This window comes from Lissotriton helveticus, chromosome 11, assembly GCF_964261635.1.
Source record: "Lissotriton helveticus chromosome 11, aLisHel1.1, whole genome shotgun sequence".
In the NCBI taxonomy this organism is placed as follows: domain Eukaryota; kingdom Metazoa; phylum Chordata; class Amphibia; order Caudata; family Salamandridae; genus Lissotriton; species Lissotriton helveticus.
In genome coordinates this window covers 1,044,288,458-1,044,312,599 of record NC_136072.1, presented here as the reverse complement: position 1 = coordinate 1,044,312,599, position 24,142 = coordinate 1,044,288,458, and the positions used below count along the sequence as shown (strand labels likewise).

The following is a 24,142-nucleotide window of genomic DNA, read 5'->3' as shown; positions in this document are numbered from 1 at the left end:
TCCAGAAAGATTTATGGAGAAGCCAAAACTTCCTCTGGGAGAGTGTAGGGCTTATTTTGTGTCTCGTGGTCGACTCCCAGGTTTTGGACCAATCCAAATCTGAAATCGGAAGTGATGAGTGAGATTCCCAGAACTGAATTAGATCTTTATTAAAATTGGAGTGTTGTGGCCGTAGAAGTTTGTAGAGTCTGGAGACCTGGTGGCCTAATTTGTTGAGATTAGCAAGAAAGTTTGGGGGAGAGGGAGACTTTGTGGATAATTTTGCTTTGGTGATCGCTGTCTTAATGTTCAAGAAATAGTAAAACTCCACGCGATCGAGGTTATATTTGGCTTGGAGTTCATTAAAGGAGAGGGGGTAAGAGTCTCTAAATAGTTGATATAGGAAGAATATACCCTTACTGATCCATTGCTCATCGTGTAGTGGCTTTCCTTTGTAGAGTATAGAGGGGTTGCACAATTGCGACTCACAGTCAGAGCGTCTTATGCTATTGTTCAAGAGTTTATCAATTTTCAGCAAGGCAAGTCTTGTGTTTTTAAAAATGGACTTCGAACAGAAGGCCGGATTCGCCTTAGCAGTGAGGTTGGATGTCGGTGCAAGATTTCTAAAAAGGGCTTTCCTACAGCGAGCCAGACAGGAGTGTAGTCATTTGGAGGTGATAACCAATATGAGCCTTGTTTGGCGAGGAAGGCTGTCTGATATAGTTTGAAATCCGCTAGATTGACCCCTCCCAGGGATTTATTGAGACATAGCTTTTGTATGCTGATAGCCCTTTTCCCTTTCCATAGGAACTTAGAGAGGATATTATCTAGTTTATGGTGAAAGTCTTGGGATAAGGTAAGGGGGAGCATTGTAATCAGGTAATTAACTAGGAGGGAGAGCATCATCTTGATGGTCTCGACCCTACCCCATCAAGTTATAAATCGGGGAGACCAGCCATCAAGTTGTGTTTTAATTTTATTCAGTGTGGTGGATTCATTATGATGTAGGGTTTCGAGAAAGGAGCTGCCAAATTCAATACCCAAATATTTAATGAAGCCGGTCTGCCATGTGAGACCCGAGCTTCCGAGCATGTCTCTGGTGCCATGTATATTTAGGGGCTTAACCTCAGATTTGTCTCGATTTAATTTTTAACCGAATATGTAGAGTATTTCTCAATAAACGACAAAAGGGCTCCGATAGAGGTCTCTGGGTCTTCCGTGACTACTAAAATATCGTCCGCGTATGCCGCTAATTTCACCTGTGTGTCCTCGAAATTTACTGCCGCTATGTCTTTATTTTGCTTAATGTCTGCTATTAGTGGTTCAAAGGCCAGGAGAAACAGAGCTGGCGAGAGGGGGCAGCCTTGTCTGGTGCCTTGTTCTAAACTAAATGAGTTGGAGAGGGTGCCATTGATGGAGATTTGGGCTGTTGGAGAGGAATATAGTGCCATTACCAGATTAATGTAAGAATTCCCCAGATTAAAGGCTCTCATGGAGTGCTGTAGGAAAGACCAAGAAACTCCATTGAACACTTCTTCTGCGTCCAGGGTGATGGCGACCAAGGGGGCGGACATTGTTTTGACCTATCTCAAGTATGTGGTACAAAAGGGGGTGGTGGTGATGGACGGAGCATCTGAACCAATCAAACACTCACACCCAGTCAAAAGATCTGGGTTTGATCCATCACCGTTCTGTAGCCCACTCTGCCACCCCAGTTCAGACATGGCTATATGCAAATCAGTCTGACCCTGTGCCTCATGGGAACAGTCCAGCCCGAACTGCCAAGCCATGCCTTCCCTGGCCCGGAAACAAGCTTCCGAGGACCGGTTTCTGGCATTACAGCCGTCTTCAGCCCGGCTTGCTTGAATCCAGTGGCAAAGTGAGCAAGGGACTCACGTCTGAGCATACCCTGACACACTTATGGTGGCCAGAGCAGTACAAAAGGGGGTGGTGATGGACGGAGCATCTGAATCAATCAAACACTCACACCCAGTCAAAAGATCTGGGTTTGATCCATCACCGTTCTTTATCCCACTCTGCCAACCCAGTTCAGACATGGCTATATGCAAATCAGTCTGACCCTGTGCCTCATGGGAACAGTCCAGCCCGAACTGCCACGCCATGCCTTCCCTGGACCGGAAACAAGCTTCCGAGGACCGGTTTCTGGCATTACAGCCGTCTTCAGCCCGGCTTGCTTGAATCCAGTGGCCAAGTGAGCAAGGGACTCACGTCTGAGCATACCCTGCCACACTTATGGCGGCCAAAGCGGTACAAAAGGGGGTGGTGATGGACGGAGCATCTGAACCAATCAAACACTCACACCCAGTCAAAAGATCTGGGTTTGATCCATCACCGTTCTTTAGCCCACTCTGCCACCCCAGTTCAGACATGGCTATATGCAAATCAGTCTGACCCTGTGCCTCATGGGAACAGTCCAGCCCGAACTGCCAAGCCATCCCTTCCCTGGACCGGAAACAAGATTCCGAGGACGGTTTCTGGCATTACAGCCGTCTTCAGCCCGGCTTGCTTGAATCCAGTGGCAAAGTGAGCAAGGGACTCACGTCTGAGCATACCCTGCCACACTTATGGCGGCCAAAGTGGTACAAAAGGGGGTGGTGATGGACGGAGCATCTGAACCAATCAAACACTCGCACCCAGTCAAAAGATCTGGGTTTGATCCATCACCGTTCTTTAGCTCACTCTGCCACCCCAGTTCAGACATGGCTATATGCAAATCAGTCTGATCCCGTGTCTCATGGGAACAGTTCAGCCCGAACTGCCAAGCCATGCCTTCCCTGGACCGGAAACAAGCTTACGAGGACCGGTTTCTGGCATTACAGCGGTCTTCAGCCCGGCTTGCTTGAATCCAGTGGCAAAGTGAGCAAGGGACTCACGTCTGAGCATACCCTGACACACTTATGGCGGCCAAAGCGGTGCAAAAGGGGGTGGTGATGGACGGAGCATCTGAACCAATCAAACACTCACACCCAGTCAAAAGATCTGGGTTTGATCCATCACCGTTCTTTAGCCCACTCTGCCACCCCAGTTCAGACATGGCTATATGCAAATCAGTCTGACCCTGTGCCTCATGGGAACAATCCAGCCCGAACTGCCAAGCCATGCCCTCCCTGGACCGGAAACAAGCTTCCGAGGACCGGTTTCTGGCATTCCAGCCGTCTTCAGCCCGGCTTGATTGAATCCAGTGGCAAAGTGAGCAAGGGACTCACGTCTGAGCATACCCTGCCACACAGAGACACTGTCTGAAGTAGCAATCGAATTGAATAATTTTAGAAGTATAGGGATGATTGGTTTATGAAATGCTTTTTAGAAGCCCACTGAAAACCCATCTGGGCCCGGGGCTTTATTGCTTTTGGGGGATTTAATAGGGCCGGATATTTCCTTGTCTGTGATGGGGGATCCTATTGTAGCGCTATCTTCGTCAGAGAGCTTGGGGAGTTTCAAGTCGTCTAGGTATTTAGTACAAGCGTCCGGCTAGAACGACATCTTATTTTTATAGAGGTCCTCATAAAAGGCCTGAAAGGAGGCTAGGATTTTGTTTTGTTTGGTGTGAGTGTTATTAGCTGAATCTTTAATCGAAGTTATTGTTAGTAGTTTTTGTCTGTGTTTGAGGTAGAACGCAAGCAGTTTGCCTGCGTTATTCCCCTCACATTATTTCATGGCCTAGAATTTATTGATCCATACACCGGCACGCCTGCTAACGATAGCGTTATAATCGTATTTCTTCTTTTATTTTTAGATATTTATATAGTGCGAACATGACCCGAAGATATAAGGTATCAGAGCGCTTTACATGAGCACCAGTTTCGATATACAAGGGCTCATTCATTTTTGTTAGGCACGGGTAGATTAAGTGATTCTCCCAGAATTGCAGGATGTTGAGCTTTGCTGCCGGGATTCGAAACCGGTTCCCCAGCTTCGAGGTCGACCGCTGTAGCCGTAAGGCTACAAACCTCTATATGTTTTGTTTTGTACATAACATTAGCATCTTGGAAGAAGGCACACTGATAATTATGGTGGCAGAATTTAATGTGCTAAAATTTTGAATTGTTCCTCTTTGACATTTGGAAATTTAGAGTTGGATGTGGTGTGGAGTATCCCAGAGGCAATTTTACCTGATAACATTAAATCAGATAGGTGGGGCGTATGCTTTTTGGATTGCCTGAGAACCTAGGATCTTGTTGTTTCAAAAGGCTGATTCTCAGAGGATTCTCCAGCCTTGTTCACTTTTCACTCCACTTGAGGGCACTCACTAATTGACTATATGGTGGTATGCTATCAAATGTTTGATGCTTGTACACAGCTTGAGGTATTGAGGACGTATTCAAGTGATCATATTATTCTCTCAGTGGCCATTGATTTAGAACTCAAGGCGCTTGAGTCCTGGAATTCTAGCAATTATACTATCGTCTATAATAAAGAAAATGGGTGTTCTTTTTGGGCAAACAATAATATGATGAATTTGACCGTGCATGTCAAAAAAGCGAGCTTGAGCCCTTCACGAGAGAACCATATTGCCTGGTTTGAAAAGCAGCTGTCTCTGTTTCAATCTTGTGGGGGTAAGAAACGAGATACCAGTGTTAAACCAATGGTGGTTACTCCCTGGGGGGGTAAAAAAGGTACATCGTGATTTAAATTTCCTAATAAGGGAACAATTTAAGCAGCCACCGCTACTGAGGGAAAGGAAAATTAACTAGTTGAAGCAGGTGAGAACAAGACTGAAGGTGTCTGAATGTTGGAAGAAGGAGGACCAACATTGATTAAACTGAGAGAAGTTGCTTTTTCTGCTGACATGCATAGATTTTGGTCCTTAATAGCTGAATACTGTGGTTCTACGAATCAAGGCTGAGGCCATTTTAATTTCTGATACAGAGGGGACCCAGTATATTTTGCAGCTATATATTTGCATCTATTTCTAGTTTGGGTTTTCAGTTGGAGTCGAATGATGAGTCTCCCTTATTCAATGTACATGGCCCTCCTTCCTGTGAGGAGATGGAGAGTTTTAATAATGGTGCAAGATATTCCGGGGCAATGGGACCAGATGAACTCCTAATATCTCTTATCAAACAAGATGTATCTGCATGGGCTCTTATTTTTAGCCCGGTGTTTCAATATTTTTACTTTATCTGATTATATCGTCTTCTTGGAAAGGAAGAGTTAATGGTGCCTCTATATAGAAAGGGTCCTAAAACCTCTCCCGCCAGCGTCAGGCAGACTGCATTATTGGATGCAATTGGGAAATTGTATACCAAGAGTATTCTTCTCACCTTCTGGATTGGGCATTTGGTAATAACCTCGTTCCTATGGAGCAGGATAGTTTTCTTAAGCACTATGGTATCTTAGAAAACATCACACCCCCCCAAACACTGATTGAAAAGTATCCTGTTTATAAGGGTATGGCTTTATGTTCTACCTTTACAGATTCCTACACAGTGTACAACAGGGTTGATTGTGGGAAACTGTGGAGGAAATTGGTTGTATTGGAAATCCCCAGGCACTTACTGAGGCTAATTGTTGCTTTGCATTCTTCGACTTGGACTCCGGTCCTGTTGGGAGGGAACCAGGGTCTGTCCAGTAAATTAGAGACATATAGTGGGCTGAAGCAGGGGTGCTTACTTGAGCCCATTCTTTTTTCCCTTTATGTTCATGACTAGCAGATTTGGGCAGTATAAGAGAGGCCCTTCTAAATTAGGAACAATGAATGTTGGTTGTCATCTCTACGCTGATGATGATGTTTTGCTAGATTTAACCCTTATAGGACTACAGAGGCGTCTTTGGACCTGGAAAACTATGTTGATGAGCATTTCCTAATAATAAACATCTCCAAGAGCAAAGTTATGGTTTTTAGGTCTCGGGTGCAGAGTTAGGAAGAATTTGCACTGGTTTTTGGGCCAAGACAAGTTAAGTCGTAAAGCAGTAACCATATCTAGTTAGAATCTTTTATAGTAACTGCTTGAATAGTGTCATATCAGTCAGTGAAGAAGTAGGGCATTGTCCCAGGCCTCAGCCATTCACAGGCTTTACAAGTGTTTTGGGCAAAGGCATTTTGCCCATGTTTTGGCAGTATACAATATTAAAATTCCACTTCAATGAGTTAGGCCTGTGAAGTAATGGAAGAGCGGTATTGGTCCTCTTTCTAGAAGGTTGAAGGGAACATCTACTGCCAAATATGTAATTTTTATTTTTCTGCTATTCTTTCGGCCCTCCGGCTTGAATTTGGGCTCCTTTCTATGAATGTTTACAATTTTAGCAGTTTTAAGGTGGGAGAATAAAATATTGAATAGTGACTCGGGGTTATACAGGCTGTATTAAAAATGAAATCTTTCATTGTAGCAAGTGAAGAAGTGCTGTCTTCTCAAATTATATGAAAGCTTTGGATATGTTTGGAAGTGGTCAGAGTGAGGTAGCATACCTCCCAAAGCCTATTTTGAAAAATATGATTAAGAAATTAATTTATGAAGTTAATCAGGAAAGGATGTTACACTGTGTACTAAGGACGTCATGACTGACACAGTAGTGGAGAGTAGAATTTGTTTACAAAAAAAAAACAACGGTACATTCTATGGAACCTTCCACATAGGGTGCACATTACTATTTTGCTGTTAAGGCTAAAATTGTTTCCACTGAAATATTACTGGAGCATGGGAAAGATTACCTTGGGACGAGAGTCTTTGTGACCTTTGTGGGAATTATGTCCAAGATTTAAATCATGTGTTATTTTTCTGTCCTCTCCTACATTCATTACGACGTCAGTTGTTAAGACCATTGTTTTTAAAGTATAATATTACTTCAGCAGCAGAGGCCTGGAAATGTTTTCTTGCACCACCTTCGGAAATATTCTGTCCTGAAAGTTTTACATTTAAAAAAAATCTTAAATATTTGTTAAATATGTATGTTGTAATTCTATTTTAGCTGCATTTGGTTCCGCATTTGTGGAATATGTCATTTAAGATAACAACATTTTGCACAGCATAAATAGATTTACAATACATGTATTGTTCTGTAAAGTTTATTGCACTGTATTAAATAGAAGTTCTGTATTAGTCTTGCACTGTAAAATATTTTTGCACTATTTATTTGTTTCATTTTTTTAAATTATGCTTAGATAGTTTCCTGTATTCTCGAAGGACAGTTTTCTCATTGATTCAATTGTGCGTTTGGACTTTATCTGTCTGTGGGGCATTTTATCTAAGTGGAGCATGCTTGTACACTTAATTATATATTTGTGTATTTTACAATTCTGTATATTATATATCGTGTGAACAGTTTTTATTACATTTTGTGTGTATTTTATGTGGATCTCTTTGAGTTCCACATCATAATAACATTTTTGGACTTCGGTTGTTTTTCACTTTTGTGGCGTAGCAGTTTTTAAATCATTGCCCACCAGTCATTGTAATTCTGACTGGTATGAATCTAAAATGAATGTCAGGCAGGTTTCCTTTTTAGGTCTGGTATTAGCCAAGACCTTTTGATTTTACTGCAATTTATTATAGCTATGTATATATTTGTCTGTCTCTCTGTCTGTCTGTCTGTATATAGTAAATAGTTACCATTTACCAACTTCACTGTAAGTGGCCACATTCTGCTCTTTCACAGCAAGCACATCCATACACAAAATTGGAACCCTTTATGCTAAAGGATTATATGGAAATGTGCATTTTAGAGACCTAAAAGTTATTTTTGGGTTAGCCATTTTTTTTAAACTGGCGTGGGCCAAGTAGATGCTGTAACAATAACATAATTGCAGAAACAACGAGGAAACAAAACAAGCATTGGCAAAGTGAAAAAGACTGCCAGCCAACGCTAGACATACTGGCTGTGCCAAAGCTTGTTTTAAGTAAGTGTTAACCTTAAGCCATTTTTAGGTCTCGCTTACTAGATAGGGCAAGCACTCTCTATTGCAATACATCTTGTGGCTAACCAAGAACATATGGGGGCTTGGAGGCTGCCCATTGCTTACCATTGGCTGGCTTTCTTATAACTCTCATTTGCCTGGTTCTTATTTGTGGCCGAGCCCATTAGTCTTGTGTGTGTTCCTCCCAATGGAGCATTGCTTCTTTGCCATATCTTTAGAATGGGTTTTCCAGCTGCCTTCCTTATGTATGCCTCACCCCTGCATTCTGTGTTGCTATCTGTTGTCCATCCTCCGGCCCCCTCCTTGTTGTGCTCACTCATTTGTACTCCCATAGCCCAGGTTACTGTCTCAGTTGTTGGCATTCCCCCACCTGCTCCATGTTGCTCTCTTTCGGTCATTTGCTCCTCCAGAGCGTTCAGTCCCTCTTTGCCATCTGCTTTTACCAAACCTGAGCCCTCCATGTTCCTTTACCTACTAGTGTTGCTTCTTCCCCCTCTCAGCAGCCCGTAATGCTTTCGGTCCTGTTGCTTCCTCCCTGTGCCCCCATGTTACTGCTGCCACTGTTGCTTTGCTGCCCGCATTAAAAAATGTTTTTACTTTTTTCTTTTTAGTTAGTGATACAACAAGAATTGGTTTACTACAAACAAAGAAAAAAAACACATCCTCGTCATTTTGTAGGTGCACACAAGCATGGTGCATGCGATGCATGGCTAGAAATAATTGGCAAATCCAGTAGGTCCCCAAGGTGACACCTATTGGCTTTTCCAATGCTTGTTAAAGGGGCCACCCAGTGGAGAGGAAAAAAGCAGTTATGTTTACCCAGGCTGCATGGCTAACAAACACCAATTATATGAGCTTTCTTCAGATATTGTAGAGCCTCTGTGATACATGGTTACTGCAACATTAGGACTGGTCTTGTATACAAAAATCCCCGAAGTCTGAGAGCATCAGGAACTGATATTGGTACCGCTACACCCCTCAATATTTTGGAATTTATACCTTGGTTCAGTTTTTATTGTTTCAATGCGTTTTTTATGTTGCATTCCAAGGCCTGTACTGCATATTTTGAAGAGAAAATACTGCCACTGTTTTTAGAGGATTTACTTTTCTGTACTCATGATTTACTCCAGTAAATTCATCATGTTTTATTTTGGCCTGTCTTGCACTTCCATTGAGTAGGAAAGTAGCGGTCCTTACAGGGTGTTTGTATTTTTGTTGTAGTTTAAACGGTATGTGAGTAAACTCCGTGGGAAGAGCACAGTGTTCAAAAAGAAGCGCCAAGAGCTGGCAGAGCTGAAAGCAGAGCACGGCGTTCTCCAGAGGACAGAGGAGATCCTGAAGCAGCGGCACGAGGCTGTGCAGCAGCAGCTGGTAAGGGAGCGTTTTCTATCTCACATTATCCCAAATGTATTTAAGTTTGAGCTGGTTATGACTGCACCACCACTTCCTGTTTGTCATCCCTCATCATTTTTCAGCGAATTAAGGCCAGCCAAATAATCCAAGAACCATCAATGAAGTGTCAGACATGGACACAAAAAAAACTACAGGCATGGGGAAAGTTGGGGACTGACCAAGCGCTTAGATTATGTTCTTACTTAACTGGAAAACATAAGCACAACGTGGGTTATGGTAGTCTTGGGCCTTTAATCGGTGGGGGTGCAGCTTGTGTCCTTAGACAAAGTGATCTCAGGATGCATGTCTGTTTACACTCCTTCCCTTACACAAAAGATAATGGGTGTAGATGATAAAACTTGCATTTTATACTTACCCGAAGTTGTATTACAAATGTTTTCCTATCTTAAACAGAATGTGCAATCTTAACACTACCGTCCAGAGGGATGAAATCAATTATTACTTTTTTTAACCCTCATTCACATTTACTCTTCGCCCTACCACATTAAAACGTATTTATTTTCATCACATTTTACTCTTTAGTTCAGTTACTGGTTCATATGAACTTTTACTCCTGTGTTGTGTGCTTTCCCATACTCTGCATCTGAGTATCCGTTCACCTTGTGGTGAGACAGGAAACTGCTCTTTAGCTGTTAATACCGAGCAGTGTGTGCTGGTGTGTGTCGGAACTGACTTCTCCTGTGCTCACTGATGTTGTTGTGCAGGGCTTGGTTTCAGACTTTCTCTTTTTGTGCAGTCTCTTCTCTCCATAATCATTTCAACTCTGAGATTATGCCACAATGTTCAGTCATAAATAAATTCTACATTTGTATCACCCCTAAGGGTATCAAGGTGCTGCGGTCCGTCAGAGAGATTAACTGAGCTACTGCCCAGAGTCACATTGTGCTGAGCTGAGCTTCCGCCGGCACCGGGGATCGAACCATGAGTCCCGAAGTCCGGAGTCAGCCGCTCTAGCCGCTGTGCCACACCTCTCCCACTTCTTAAGAAAAGCATATTGTGCCTTCAGTCATTTGTAGCAGCTGACCAGGGCCGGGCTGGGAACTGAAAGCAGCCCTGGCAAATATTTCCAGACCAGCCCGCGTCTAGCGCGTAGCGAGCGAGAGCAGCGAGCGAGCCCGACAGCTATTATAGGGGTTTAGGGGGTTCTCCCCCCCCCCCCAAGAAAAGTTTGAAAAACGACAGACCAAAAGAGTGAATTTTACCGCACATTTTTCATTACATATTCAATTGTATCAACTTTCAAAGCACAGTAAATAGTAGATGATGACCTTAAAGAGCACCAGGTTACCCACCCAGTCATATGTACCCATAGACAATCTTTCAGAGAGCACCAGAAATAGACCCAAGTAGTGCATCAGAGAGAACAAAGTAAAAGTGATACCAGCCCCCACATGGTGTGTAGTGAGCAAGCGCAGTGAGCAACCACTACTAGGGGGAGTTTGGGGGGTTGAACGTGTCCACCCACAAAGAAAATTTGGGAGACAGAAACAAAGCATTTTTCAACACATTTTACATTACATACTAGATTGTATTAACTTTTAAAGCATCGTAAATGATTACCTAATTCAGCCTCGACTACTCCGGGACACATAAAACTTAAAAGCATATGCCAAACCATTTAAATACTCTGCATACTGCACCCTGCCTTATGGAAAGGGCTTGCACTAGTGGCGACATCCTGCGGACATATGTAGTAAAAGGTCATATTTTTAGGCCTGACAAAAGGTTCCTTTTGCCAGGTCACAAGGCAGTTTTACAACTGCACAGCCAGACTGCAATGACAGGCCCTGTCCTTGACACATGTTTGAATAGGCTACTTACGTAGGTGGCACAATAAGTGTTGCAGGCCCACTAGCAGCATTTAATTTACAGTCCCTGGGTACATGTAGAACCAAATTTTTAGGGACTTACAAGTAAATAAAATTTGCCAATTTTACCATGTTTAAAGGAAAGTGCGCAAGCACTTTTGCACTGTTTAGCGGTGGTAAAGTGCATTGAGCCCTATGAGCCAACAAAAATGGCTTTTGATGTAATAAAGCAGAATAAAACCGGCATTTAATTTGTAGAAATCTTAGGCCAACAAGGACTTATCCAACCATGTCTCCGCAGTCAGTATGAACAATAATGTATCTAAAAAACACTTCACAAGGGAGGCCTGTGGAAGACTAGTTCTACAGCTCACCATCCTTGAAGAGCATCTCCCCATGAAGTCCCAGTATCATTTTGAATGTTTAACACAGGAGAGCGTTTACGGATGCATATTCTTTAAAGTTCTTTTCAAGTATTCTGAATGTTATGTGAAGCAGATTAGCAGATCCGTATGTCCATTTTCTTTGAGGATTTAATAATTGGCATGTCCCACTTCCATTGTATCAGCAGCAAATAGTTACAAACCCCACCAACCATTTAGCTTAACCGTGAATGTGAAGCATAGGTTGTCCTCAAGGGCACGCCACTTATGTGACAATTCACTTGTGGGACAACTTGTAGGACACTTTGTGAAAGGCATGTGCTTAACTCCTTCGACGCTCATGACGAGCTCAGCTCGTCATGGAGTTTCCATTGACTTCAATGGAAATTGCATTGAAGTCCAAGTTCATGCTTAGCATCGAAGTGGTTTTAACATGTGCATTGCATGTGCACAGTCTTTTGAATCTCAAAAGAACCTGGAGGGGACTACGGAGAGTAATCCCATTTAAATGGATGGATATATGGAAGAGCTTTGATGAGAGGACAAAGATGTATGCGAAGGACATTGTAAGAGTTTTGCCAAACAGTTTTAACACAGTATATCTAAGATAAAGCCCTTGCAGGTTCAAAATACAAACAGTGCACCATCACATATTGTAATCGCACGACCTATGCACAGATTTGTGCCAAGCAAGGAAAATCCTCCATGTTCATCACACCATCAGTGAGCTCTTTATCAGACGTGTAAGGGGCGCCAGTTCGCACTGTGAGGGTTTCGAGCTGGGTCCATGCAAAACCCCTACTAACCACAGACCATTAAACCAACCAATGGTAGAACAGGTCTGGTTGGCAAGAGGGGATTGCTTGTTTTACAGTCTAGGAAAAACCATGTCCTCCGTTGTGCTCCTTGTGAAGATAATGACTGTTTCCAAGGATATCAGAAAAAGCTATGGGCTTGGTAGAAACGTGGATAGGCTTCCAACACCACAGGCACATCTGTGTTTCCTATTTAAGTCTGGCCTAGTGACAGCTTTAATTGACTCTGTGTTAAGCTATGGAAAGGAAAGAGGCGCATCAAGCACAGGCAAGAATGCACTTGCACAGGCAGTAGGCTGGGATGGCCTTGGGTAGCCACACAGGTCATGTACAACTGTACAGTCAGCAAGCTACGATGCATACTTGTAAGTAATGGGGTAAACCACCAAATAGCTGGCATGCTGCAGGTCAGAAGGAACTCCTGCTATATTACAGGTATGATACAGTAGAGACCGCTTCAATTTGGAAGAGAATATGCACAGGCAGTACCAAGTGAGGTAAATCTGGTGCATGCATTGGGAAGAAAGAGGTATTGTACTAAATGATGGGCAAGAAAAACACTTCACGAATAAATAAAACAGAATAAACTGTCCTAACAAGATACATTGATATTTTTAATTTGGGACACAATATGTGATAAATAGATGGAAAGAGTAACTTTTCCAAATTGAGAGAAAGAGCCCTGAGAAAGCGGTTTTACTCTTTTGTGAAACATGTGTTGGCTGTTGTCTTAAATGTCATGAACCTGTACAATGAGAATTTCATAGTATGAATTTGCCATTTTTGATCAATTTCATTACCATTATTCTGATTACCATGCGTTAGAAAGTATACACCTTATTTCCTGTTTGCATTTTAATAAATACACTGGAGGTGGCATCTAGTGCATTTCCTATCTATTAGATGCCCCTGGCTTCTTCACATTCACTCCTGTTCAAGTACTTTCAGCCAGATTCAATAATCTTTCATCTAGTTGTTTATCATGTTTTTTTTTAAACGTGTTCTTTCCCAGAAAGAAGGACATTCTCCCAGTTACCTTTCTTTCCCTTGCTACTCTTTTTCCTAATCCTATCTTCTACGCTTTTTATTCAGATGTCAAATCCTCCATTCTTAAACCTTTTTTGTCATTTGATTTTTCTCTTTTTCCTCTGCTCTCTTATCCTTTCAGTTCTTATCCTCCTTGTCTCTCCTTTTTTCTAAACCATGCTCTAAATATAATCTCCCCTCTCATTCCATTGTGTTCCGTTCTTTTCCCTACCATTTCTCCATGATCACCTAAGATTATTTACTTTATTCCTATCCTGGTTAAGGCTCTCTCATTCCTCCCTCCTTTACCCTTGTTCCTCCTTCCTTTCACCCTATTACTTGATTCCAATCCTTCTTTCACGTATTCCTCTTGTCTCCTCTTCCTTCTACTCTCTTTCCCAATTCCCATCATCAATGGCCCACTGTTGTAGGGTAGACTGCGGCACAACTGAATTCAGGCTGAATGTGCAAATGTTCATGGACGTCAGCGCAAACTTAGCCATCACCCCTCCGAGGCCTAGGCCCTTGCACCTTAGGCCCCTTTTGCTTTCCCGGGTTCAGTAATTCAGGAGGATAGGTTATAAAACGAGGAGTGCCACATCTGTGTGAAATGTGTTTCTAGAAAAGGGAATATCTACATGCTAATTTCAATAGTGTTGTGTAATTAGATGGAGGCAAATTAGAGGCGTTGATTAAAAACTTTGCTTTGCTGGGCCTGACAAACGTTTCCACTCTCTCACAGTGGAAGAACTGAAGGCAGAATGCTGAAGTAAATGAATCATGTTTTTGCATTTAATCAGTCAGCTTTAATTCATCTATTTTGTAGATTTTAATCTATTTTGGAGTTTTTTTTAAATGTAATTTAGATCTATTTTGGAGATTTTTTTAAATGGTAATTTAGGTTCCCGAGAACTGTCTAAAACAAAGTCCACAGACGTTTATCCACAGTTCACTGTATTTTCACAGGCTTGTCTCCCCGCCACCAACGCAATTTTTCTGCTGATGCAGGCGGAATCAAGAAGGAACACCCGCACATTAAATACAGATCACCTGTTCGCCGATTAGTATGTAAAATTTAGAGGAAAAATAAAGACAATGTGGTACTCTGCTTACATTGTTTCAGCAAAGTCAGCAGCATGACCCAAACCGGATAATTCCCATTTTGTTCAATCGTAACTGAGCTCTTCTCTGACCTGCAAGCCTTTCATAAAGCAGCGATTGCTGCAGCAGCAATCCTGAAATATGCTACGCTGTATCCAGCTTAACTGCACATAGCTCAAGGGGGGAAAACGCACCATTTCACAGAACCTAAACAGGCCCTCAAGTTCGCCAGGAAGCAGGTACAGTCCAAACCAGAGAAAGGTACACCCTCGCATGCCGAACCGGACACACGGCTGAGTGACAATGACTAATATTGTTTGGCACGAATCGAACTTCCTTATGTGTAAGCGGACATTGTGCGGTATGGGAGGACACGCACCCCTTAAGTCACTGTCAATTACTAGCTCCAGTCTATATATGGTTAAAATGCTGTTAATTTACAAGTTACCCAGAGTGCTCCCATAATCCACCGCATTTGGGCTTCTACTTTATGGGCTCCCAAACCTGTATATCTACGCTCGGTCACCCCGCCTTCACTGGCGGGTTAGTACAAGCGGCGTCTCCACTACCCCCAGGGATGATTCCCAAATGTTCAAGATGGTGGGGTGGGGTCTTTCTGAACCTGATTGGGGGTTTGGAGTGGGAGGTGGGAGGTGGGAAGGGGCATGGGGCATTTATTAATGTTTTGGCATTCATGTTGGCATTCCACATTTACGGCTGGCACGTTACTTTGTATTTACATAAGTTACACCAGATACTGGGCGTTCTCACACATCTGAATCAACATTCTACACTCCCGAAACTACCAGATCTTACAGCCCATCACAAACCCTAAATATATGCATGGGTAACCCAGCCTCAGTAAAGCTTATAACATGGAATGTCAGGGGCCTTAACAACAACAGGAAAATCCGCCTGGTGTACGCCTATCTGCACAGGCATCAGATTGACATCTGCTTTCTCCAAGAGACCCACTTGTTGGGCCAGACTCTCCCTCCACTGCTTACGAGGGGGTGGGGCACCACTTATTCAGCCACATACCCCAACAACGCTAGAGGCACATGTATCCTCATCCATAAAGGCCTAGCCTGGATCACAAAGTAGTGTATCAGCAACATTGAGGGGCACTACCTTATTCTGTCAGGTACACTCTATAATCACCCGATCACACTCTCCACAATCTATGGCCCTAATTGGGACGACCTGGACTTTTTTTTTACTAAGGTCTGGCACCTAATCTCAGGCACTGGCTCACAGACAACGATTTGGTGTGAGGACTACAGTGCGCCGCTCATAGACTCTATGGACAGGGAGGGCCGATCCAGACGCCCACATCTACAAGCTGCCCACATCTTGAATACTCTTATAGAAGACAATCACTTCGTGGATATCTGGAGGCACACCCACCCCAGTACCTGTGCGGGCACATGTTTCTCCTTTCAACACGGAGCGTGGTCCAGGATAGATTATGGGTTGATAACTCTAGCTCTTCTCCTATGGCAACCGGTGGTCACTCACCTACCACACATACTCTCAGACCCCGCCCCATCCAGCTGACTATACACCCCCCCGCGCCTCCATCCGAGAGCGTTCACTTGGCATCTGTCCCCGAGAGAACTAAGGGACTCCACCTTTAAAGAAGAGATCCGCACGGCAATTCAAACCTATTTTGACCAAAATACAGGCTCCGTTATCTCACCTGCTACTCTTTGGGATGCCTTTAAGGCAGTGATCCGGGGCGAATGCCTATCCAAACAACATGGAGTTTTGAAATCCATTTGCACAACACTCAAGTCGCTCCAGAACGATATATCTGTACTAGAGGCTCCATTCCACAGCTCTGGTGATGCCGGCATTCTGGCAGGTATACGCGAGAAGCTATCTGAGTACCAAGAGGAGGCTATTAGGGATACCCTGTTTCTGGGCAAGGATATCCAAGCACGCAGATACGGGGAGGGGGATCGACCTGGCAAAACGCTGGCCTGACTGTACCAAAATCCGCACTCCACGTCATACATCGCCGAACTGCTAGACTCGGAGGGCCAGCGACACTCCTCCACAGCGAAACTGATGCAGATAATGGTAGACTTCTATGCAAAGCTGTAATCCACTGCTCAGGCTACCGCCCCTCCCGACCTACAAGCATACTTAGACTGCATTGAATTGATATGACTATCAAACGCTCATAGATAATTCCTGGACTTCCCAATTACCATAGAAGAGATACAGCAGGCAATTGCCGTACTCTCCCCAGGCAAGGCCCCGTTGTTGGATGGGCTGCCGGCTGCTTCCTATAAAGAGTACTCCGACATTTTGGCACCCAAGCTCTTGTACGTCTACCTTGACGCCCTGGAGGTAGGCCAGTTTCCCTCCTCGATGCGAGAGGCTGTAATATTTAAACTTCTTAAGCCAGACAAACCTGCCCATAGTTGTGACTCCTATAGGCCTTTATCTCTCATCAACATCGACAACAAAATCTTTGCTACAGTCTTAGTTAATAGACACCAACTCCTACTGCCGGTGATGATCAGACCCGACCAATTGGGATTTGTACCAGATCGATCAAAGTTGCACAATCTCCGGACCATGTTCTTGGTGATGCACTACCTAAGCCCCCACCTTCCAGCTGTGGCTTCATTGCTAGACGCCACTAAAGCGTTTAATACGCTGGAATGGAAGTACATGTTTCCATTGCTGGGAAGGATGGGTTTGGGCAACGTTTTTCTCATACAGATCCGTCTATTATACACCCTACCTACCGCCCGCATAGGTCTGAACGGCCACACATCAGACCCTTTCCCAGTCTGCAGAGACAGGGGTGCCTGTTATTCTGTTTACTTTTCGCTATTGCAATGGAACCACTAGCTGCACAAATCCGCCAGCACCATGCAGATCGCGGACTGGGCTTCACTACCCGAGGGCTGGTGGTGTCCCTCTGTGCGGACGATGTTACCTTGTATATACAACTCCCCGGACAAAACCTTTCACCACTTATTCGCGAAATCATTCGATTCCGTGGCATGGGTCCAGATCAACTGGGCCAAGTCCACGCTGCTTTCCCTAACGGAGGCGACGGTCCCTTTTCCGGTTGAGTACCCACTCCAGTGGGCGAGTGGCCCCGTCAAATACCTGGGAATATACTTATGTAACGATACAGAGGAAATATGGAGGGCTAATCTGGGCAGTGCAATGACTTGGCTTGAAGAGCGCATCCTTATATGGATCAAACTCCTGCTATCTTTGGCAGGGCGGATCGCCATCGCAACAATGGTGGTACTTCCAAAGTTCCCTCTACATGTTTATTGACATCCCATGCAAATCACACAAGTCTTTTGAACAGACTCTGATCTAATCTCAAAACATTAATCTGGGCGGGGAAACAACCCCGCGTTAAATATGATCAGAAGCCGATGTAACACTCGCGCCGACCACGCTGCTGTTGGCAGTTCCCGCTACGCCAGTAAACTTCTTTTAAAAAAAGCATTTCTTTTTAACCCACAGCTATTTTGCACGCATTTGTTTAAAAACAAGCCTACCTACATTCCTATAAGTGCGCAGACCCCCCCCCCCCACTTGCTCTGCCACACGCCCACCTTCCTAGGAGCCGCCTTCCGGTCCACCGCAGCTGTGTGCTGTTTGTGTGGAGGAGGCATTGGCTACACTTCCGGGCTGGGCAGGGTCAGCGTGCTAGTTGCAGCCTCACTCACTGTCATAAGACCGATGCTGCGACGGATGCGCAGCAGACGTGCGCAGTGGGCGCGCCAAAGGCAAGCCCGTCTGCACCCGTCCGCGCCCGACCGGGCCCAGGGGCCAGGAACCCTGGTCAAAAATTGGCCTATTCCAGGGAAGCTCTTATGGAATAAAAAAATACACCGTACACGCCGGCCTTCCTGGACTCACTAGCAGAAAACCTTAGATTAAATAAGATACTAGTGACACCATAGACCCACCGAGGAGCAGTGTGCTAGGTGATAGGGTCATTAACTTGAGGTCAGAGGCACCCATTGGCCTAAAAACTGTTATTCTGAACATCCGTTCTCTCCAAAAACACATTCTGATAGATACATCTGCCGTGTGGATTCCTCACCTTGTGAATATCCCCCTGCGTCAGCAACGTTCGGAAATTTTCTTCGTAGCACGCCGACGTGGACGACGTCACAGGAGTACGACCTCGCGCGTGACTCCGTCTGACGTCACCGACTCCTTATCAGGCCCACGCCGGCGTGATGACGTCAGTTCCCTTTTTTCCGCGTCTTCGACGCTAACGGTTTTTGGGATCTTCTGCGATACTTTGTATTCTTCTACTGTTACAGTGTTGCTGTTTTTCCTTTAATTCTTCTTCTTTCATCGAAGATGTAGTCGAGGAAGACAGGCTTCAAGCAATGTGGGTCTTGCGCTCGAATGCTGTCGATCACCGATCCGCATGGCGACTGCTTGTGGTGTCTTGGATCAGACCACGACGTTAAGAACTGTCGGTCTTGTTTTAAAATGAACCCTAAGGCACTACGAGAGCGTGAGGCAAAACTTCTTCTTGCGAAGATAAAAGGAAGAGAGACTGGGAGATCTTCGAGGTCGACGTCGAGACGCTCGAAGTCGAGGCACAAGAGGAAGAAGCACAGCTCTAGACATCATTCGGGGAAGGAGTACTCGGATTCAAAGAAGAAGTCTCGTAAACATCATAAGGACTTCGTTTCTCCCTCTCCTGCTCAGTCTCTCGGATGTTCCCCAGCTCCGGAACAAGAACCGGATCCGATGTCTCAACATTCTTCGGAGCATGAGGAAGAGGAGGAGGTAGTTCCTCAAACTCCAACTCCTGTGGAAACTCCTGTGGATCAGGAAGGTCAGAATGAGCCTATGTCGGAACATCCTCCTTCAGATCATCCGGTAGGTTCGTACCCTCCTTTTCCTGGTCCTGGACAGGACCCCTCGCATTTCCTTAATTCGATGTTTGGAGTTTACTCCAGAGCAATGTACCCCACTGGAGCACCTGTTGGTCCCCTGGGTCCATTGGCTTACAACTTGGGCATTCCTCAGTCTTACGCCCCAGCTCCATTTGTGCCATTTATGCCGGCGCCTCTTACACCTTGGCTCGGTGCGGCTCCACCGAGGTCTTCGACTCCGCATGCGGCTTCGCCGACTCCGGATCGACCTCGTATTTTGGATCGAGGTACCACGCCAGTCCGTGAGTCTCGTCTTCCAGTTACCCCAGCTCCTCGCTCGACGTCGTAACCGGCTCCATCGGAGTCGTTACCGGATCCGTCGACTTCGGTTTGTGTGGAGTGGTCGAGACGCAGGGCTCAGCGTCTCTTGGAAGAGAAAAGGGGTGAAGATTTTGATGTGGAAGAGGGTGAGCTTCTTGATCATGATGATTATTTTGAAGACCTACAGAATGCTAGTGGTCTGGAGCTCTCTCCTGAGTGGGGTTTGCCTTCAGTTTCTGATGCACCATCCAAAGAAGTGGCACCCTACCATGTTGTTATTAGGAAGGCTGCAGATCTTCTCAACTTAACTTTGCCTACTGTTGAGTACAAGCCCAACATCCTTACAGAGGTTTTGCACTCTCCTTCTTCTATTGTTGAACCTACACTGCCGTTCACTGATGCCTTAACTGATCCAATAAAGGAGGTTTGGAAGAGACCATTGACTGCGCCTGCTGTTTCTAGGTCTGTTGCAAGACGCTACAGAGTGGCTCCTGGTGACCCTGAATTTCTCTCTTCGCATCCTTCTCCGGAGAGTCTGGTGGTGCAGGCTGCATGTTCTAACAGGTCTGCAGGTTCATTTCCTCAGGTACCAGCAGACAAAGACTCAAAGAAATTGGATCAATCTGCAAAGAAGATTTTCTCTTCGGGCAGCATGGCCCTAAAATCCACTAATGCTACTTGCCTTTTGGGTAGATATGTCCATGCACTGATGGATTCTGTGAAGCAATTATCATCTAAGCTTCCAGAGGAGGATAGAAAGAACTTTAATGAAGTGGTCTCTGATACTCAGGCTGCGGCACGCATGGTTATTCAGAGTAGCATGGACACAGTTGATTCTGTTGCCAGGATTATGGGCTCTACTGTTGCAACCAGGAGAGCCGCATGGCTAAAATCCTCGGATGTTTCTGCAGATGTGCAATCCACGTTGCTAGACCTACCTTTTGATGGGACTGGTCTTTTTGGGAAAAAGGCGGATGTCGCACTGGAGAGATTTAAAGATAGCCGGGCTACTGCAAGGTCTTTGGGTCTCCAGATGAGAGGATCGACAACTAGGAAGTTTAGAGGCTTCAGTAGATCTTCTTTTCGTCCCTTCAGGCAGGGCCAACAGCAACAGCAACAGCAGCAGAACCCTCTGTACAAGTCCTATAGAGGTAGACAGAAAGGTCGTGGACGTGGGCGTCAAGTCTCTTCCTCCTCCACTTCCTCCAATAATGCCCAACCCCCACCCGCATCAGCAAAGCAGCCCTAGATCCACCATTCTGGATCATGTGGGTCCGGTAGGGGGTCGGCTTACTCATTTTCTACGAGATTGGGAATCAGTTACATCAGATCTTTGGGTTCTCAATCTCGTAGAAAATGGGTATGCACTTCCTTTTCAGGAGTTCCCTCCCAATTACCCTCCTTGCCAAGGTTATTGTTCGGAGGACCACCTGCTTCTCCTGCAGGAAGAAGTCCTGGCTCTGTTTCGAAAGGGTGCAATAGAGGTGGTTCCAGAGCAGGAGAGGGGTCAGGGATGCTACTCCCGGTATTTTCTGATACCCAAGAAGGATGGCAGGCTTCGTCCAATCCTGGATCTCAGGATTTTGAACCTCTATCTCAAACAGGAGAAGTTCAAAATGCTCACCCTTGCTCAGGTTCTTCAAGCGCTGATGGAAGAGGACTGGATGGTGTCGATCGACTTGCAGGATGCGTACTTTCACATCCCAATCCTGAAGTCGCACAGGAAGTATCTCCGTTTTACGGTGGGATCGCAGCATTACCAGTTTGCGGTCCTTCTTTTTGGACTTACTACTGCGCCTCGAGTTTTCACCAAGGTGATGGCGGTGGTGGCTGCACATCTCAGAAGGTCGGGGATTCCTGTTTTCCCCTACCTGGACGACTGGCTGATCAAAGCAGGATCGCCGGAGAAGGTGCTCCATCATCTGCAAGAAACAACTCTGTTGTTACACAGGTTGGGTTTTTCAATAAATGTGCCCAAGTCTCACCTGGTGCCCTCCCAGCGCAACCTGTTCATAGGTGCGGTACTGGACACTACTGTGTGTTGTACATTCCCTCCTCCTCAAAGGATTCGCGACATACAGGAAATGATTCCTTTATTCTACAATGGAGCGGTTGTGCCAGTCCTGAAGGTCCTTCGTCTGCTCGGTCTGATGGCTTCTTGCATTCTGTTGGTCAACCATGCATGCTGGCACATGAGGGCACTCCAGTGGTGCCTCCGCAGGCAGTGGTATCAGCACAACGGAGATCTCAGGGAGTCAGTGAGGATCTCCAGAGAAGCTGCAGCGGATCTATCTTGGTGGGGCGTGGAAGACAATCTGTCTCAAGGAAAGCCTTTCCAACTGCCTCCATCGGTTGCCACAGTGATCACGGATGCCTCCACTCTAGGGTGGGGTGCTCATCTGGGGGATCTGGAGGTCAAGGGTCTTTGGTCTTCAGAGGAAAGGTTGCTTTATATCAACCTTCTAGAGTTACGGGCGATACGTTTGGCGCTCAAGGCCTTCCACCCTTCCCTTCGCGGTCAGTCAGTTCAAGTCCTGACGGACAACACGACCGCGATGTGGTACATCAACAAGCAGGGAGGAGTAGGGTCGCAGTGTCTCTGCAGAGAGGCTCTGCGTCTCTGGTCTTGGGTTCAGGACCACCAGATTTGTCTGATGGTAAATCATCTGGCCGGAGTTCTGAACGTTCGTGCAGACGTTCTCAGTCGGCAGTTCTCTGCCGATCACGAGTGGAGGCTTCACCCGGAGGTTGTTCACGACATCTTTCAGATGTGGGGGACTCCTCGGATGGACCTATTCGCTACTCACGAGAACGCTCATTGCCTGTCATTCTGCAGTCTCCAGTATCCGATGCAAGGAGCTTTGGGGGACGCGTTTCAGTTGAGTTGGGGCTCTCAACTCCTTTACGCGTTTCCTCCCATACCTTTGATTCCTCGGGTTCTGAGGAAGATTCGCCAAGACCGGGCCCAAGTCATATTGATCGCCCCGGATTGGCCAAGAAGGGTGTGGTACACAGACCTTCTCCACCTCTCCTCTCACCCGCCGCTCCGTCTCCCTCACAGGGCAGACCTCCTCTCTCAGATGGAGGGGCAAGTTCTACACCCCCACCTCCAGACATTACACCTTCATGCCTGGAGATTGAGCGGGGCAACTTGAGTTCTTTTTCTCTCCCTCACGATGTGGTGGATGTCATTCTTTCTGCCAGGCGTGACTCCACTAAGTCCATTTATTCGTATAGGTGGTCAAAATTTGTCTCATGGTGCAGGGAGAGGGATGTTGACCCTTTGAGGGCTCATTTGTCTGACATTTTGCAGTTTGCTCTTTCTCTGGCGCAGCAAGGATTTGCTGTTGCCACAGTCAAGGGGTATCTTTCAGCCTTATCGGCATTTCTCTGTTTGCCGGATCAGCCCTCTCTTTTTAAGTCTCCAGTGATTTTGAGATTTTTGAAGGGACTCATTAATAAGTTCCCTCCTACTCCTTTTGTGGTTCCTCATTGGGATTTGAATCTTGTGCTGACCTTTTTGATGGGTTCTCCCTTCGAACCTTTACACAAGTGTCCCATGAGACTTCTTTCTTTTAAAACGATTTTCCTCGTTGCAATCACCTCGGCAAGGAGGGTAAGTGAGCTTCAGGCTCTTAGTTCCAAGCCCCCATTCCTGTCCATTCATGCTGAAAAGATGGTTCTTAGGACCAGGGCTGCTTTTCTGCCTAAGGTGGTAACTCCCTTTCATCTTGAACAATCCATTACCCTTCCTACCTTCTATCCTCCCCCTCACCCTTCTAAGGAGGAAGAGAGACTGCATCACCTGGACCCTAAGAGGGCGGTGTCTTTCTATCTGGACAGAACTAAAGACTTCCGGATGGATGACCAGCTGTTTGTTGGTTTTGCTGGCTGCAGGAAGGGCAGAGCGGTGCACAAGCGCACACTTTCCAGGTGGATAATCCTGTGCATCAAGATTTGCTACTCCTTGGCGGGTAAGGACCCTCCTGAGGGTATTAGAGCACATTCAACTAGAGCAAAGTCTGCAACATCTGCTTTGTCTAGAGGTGTACCTGTTGAGGACATTTGCAGAGCCGCGACTTGGGCCTCCCTCCACACTTTCGTGAAGCATTACTGCTTGGATACCGAGGTGAGGAGGGATGGCCACTTCGCACGTTCTGTTCTCCAAGATTTCCTGGTATAGCAGAGTGGACACCCTCCTCCGGGAGTTGGGACTGCTGTGGGACTCTATTCACAAGGTGAGGAATCCACACGGCAGATGTATCTATCAGAAGAACAAGTTACTTACCTTCGGTAACGCTTTTTCTGGTAGATACAATATCTGCCTGTGGATTCCTCACATGCCCACCCGCCTCCCCGTTGTCCACTCTGTTATACCTGGTCTTTATGTATATATGTTTGCTGCTATTGTGCTATTTCTACTACACACTTTGTGTGCGTATTTGATTTGTATGTACTGTGTACACTGTATATTTGCATATTTGCTGTCGTTGGTCCGTCCGTGTGCCTCGAAGGCACGGAAAAAAAGGGCGGAACTGAC

At 45.6% G+C, this 24,142-nt stretch overlaps 1 protein-coding gene across 2 annotated transcripts in view; it reads left to right on the top strand.

The window, feature by feature from the left end:
* Positions 1–24,142, top strand: part of IFT81 (intraflagellar transport 81) — a 1,024,548-nt gene that overhangs the window by 552,517 nt on the left and 447,889 nt on the right. For both annotated transcript variants that reach the window (XM_078667498.1, XM_078667499.1), the window contains one exon: positions 9,077–9,226. In XM_078667498.1, the coding sequence (XP_078523624.1) occupies positions 9,077–9,226 (150 nt within the window). The remainder of the gene's footprint in view (positions 1–9,076; positions 9,227–24,142) is intronic.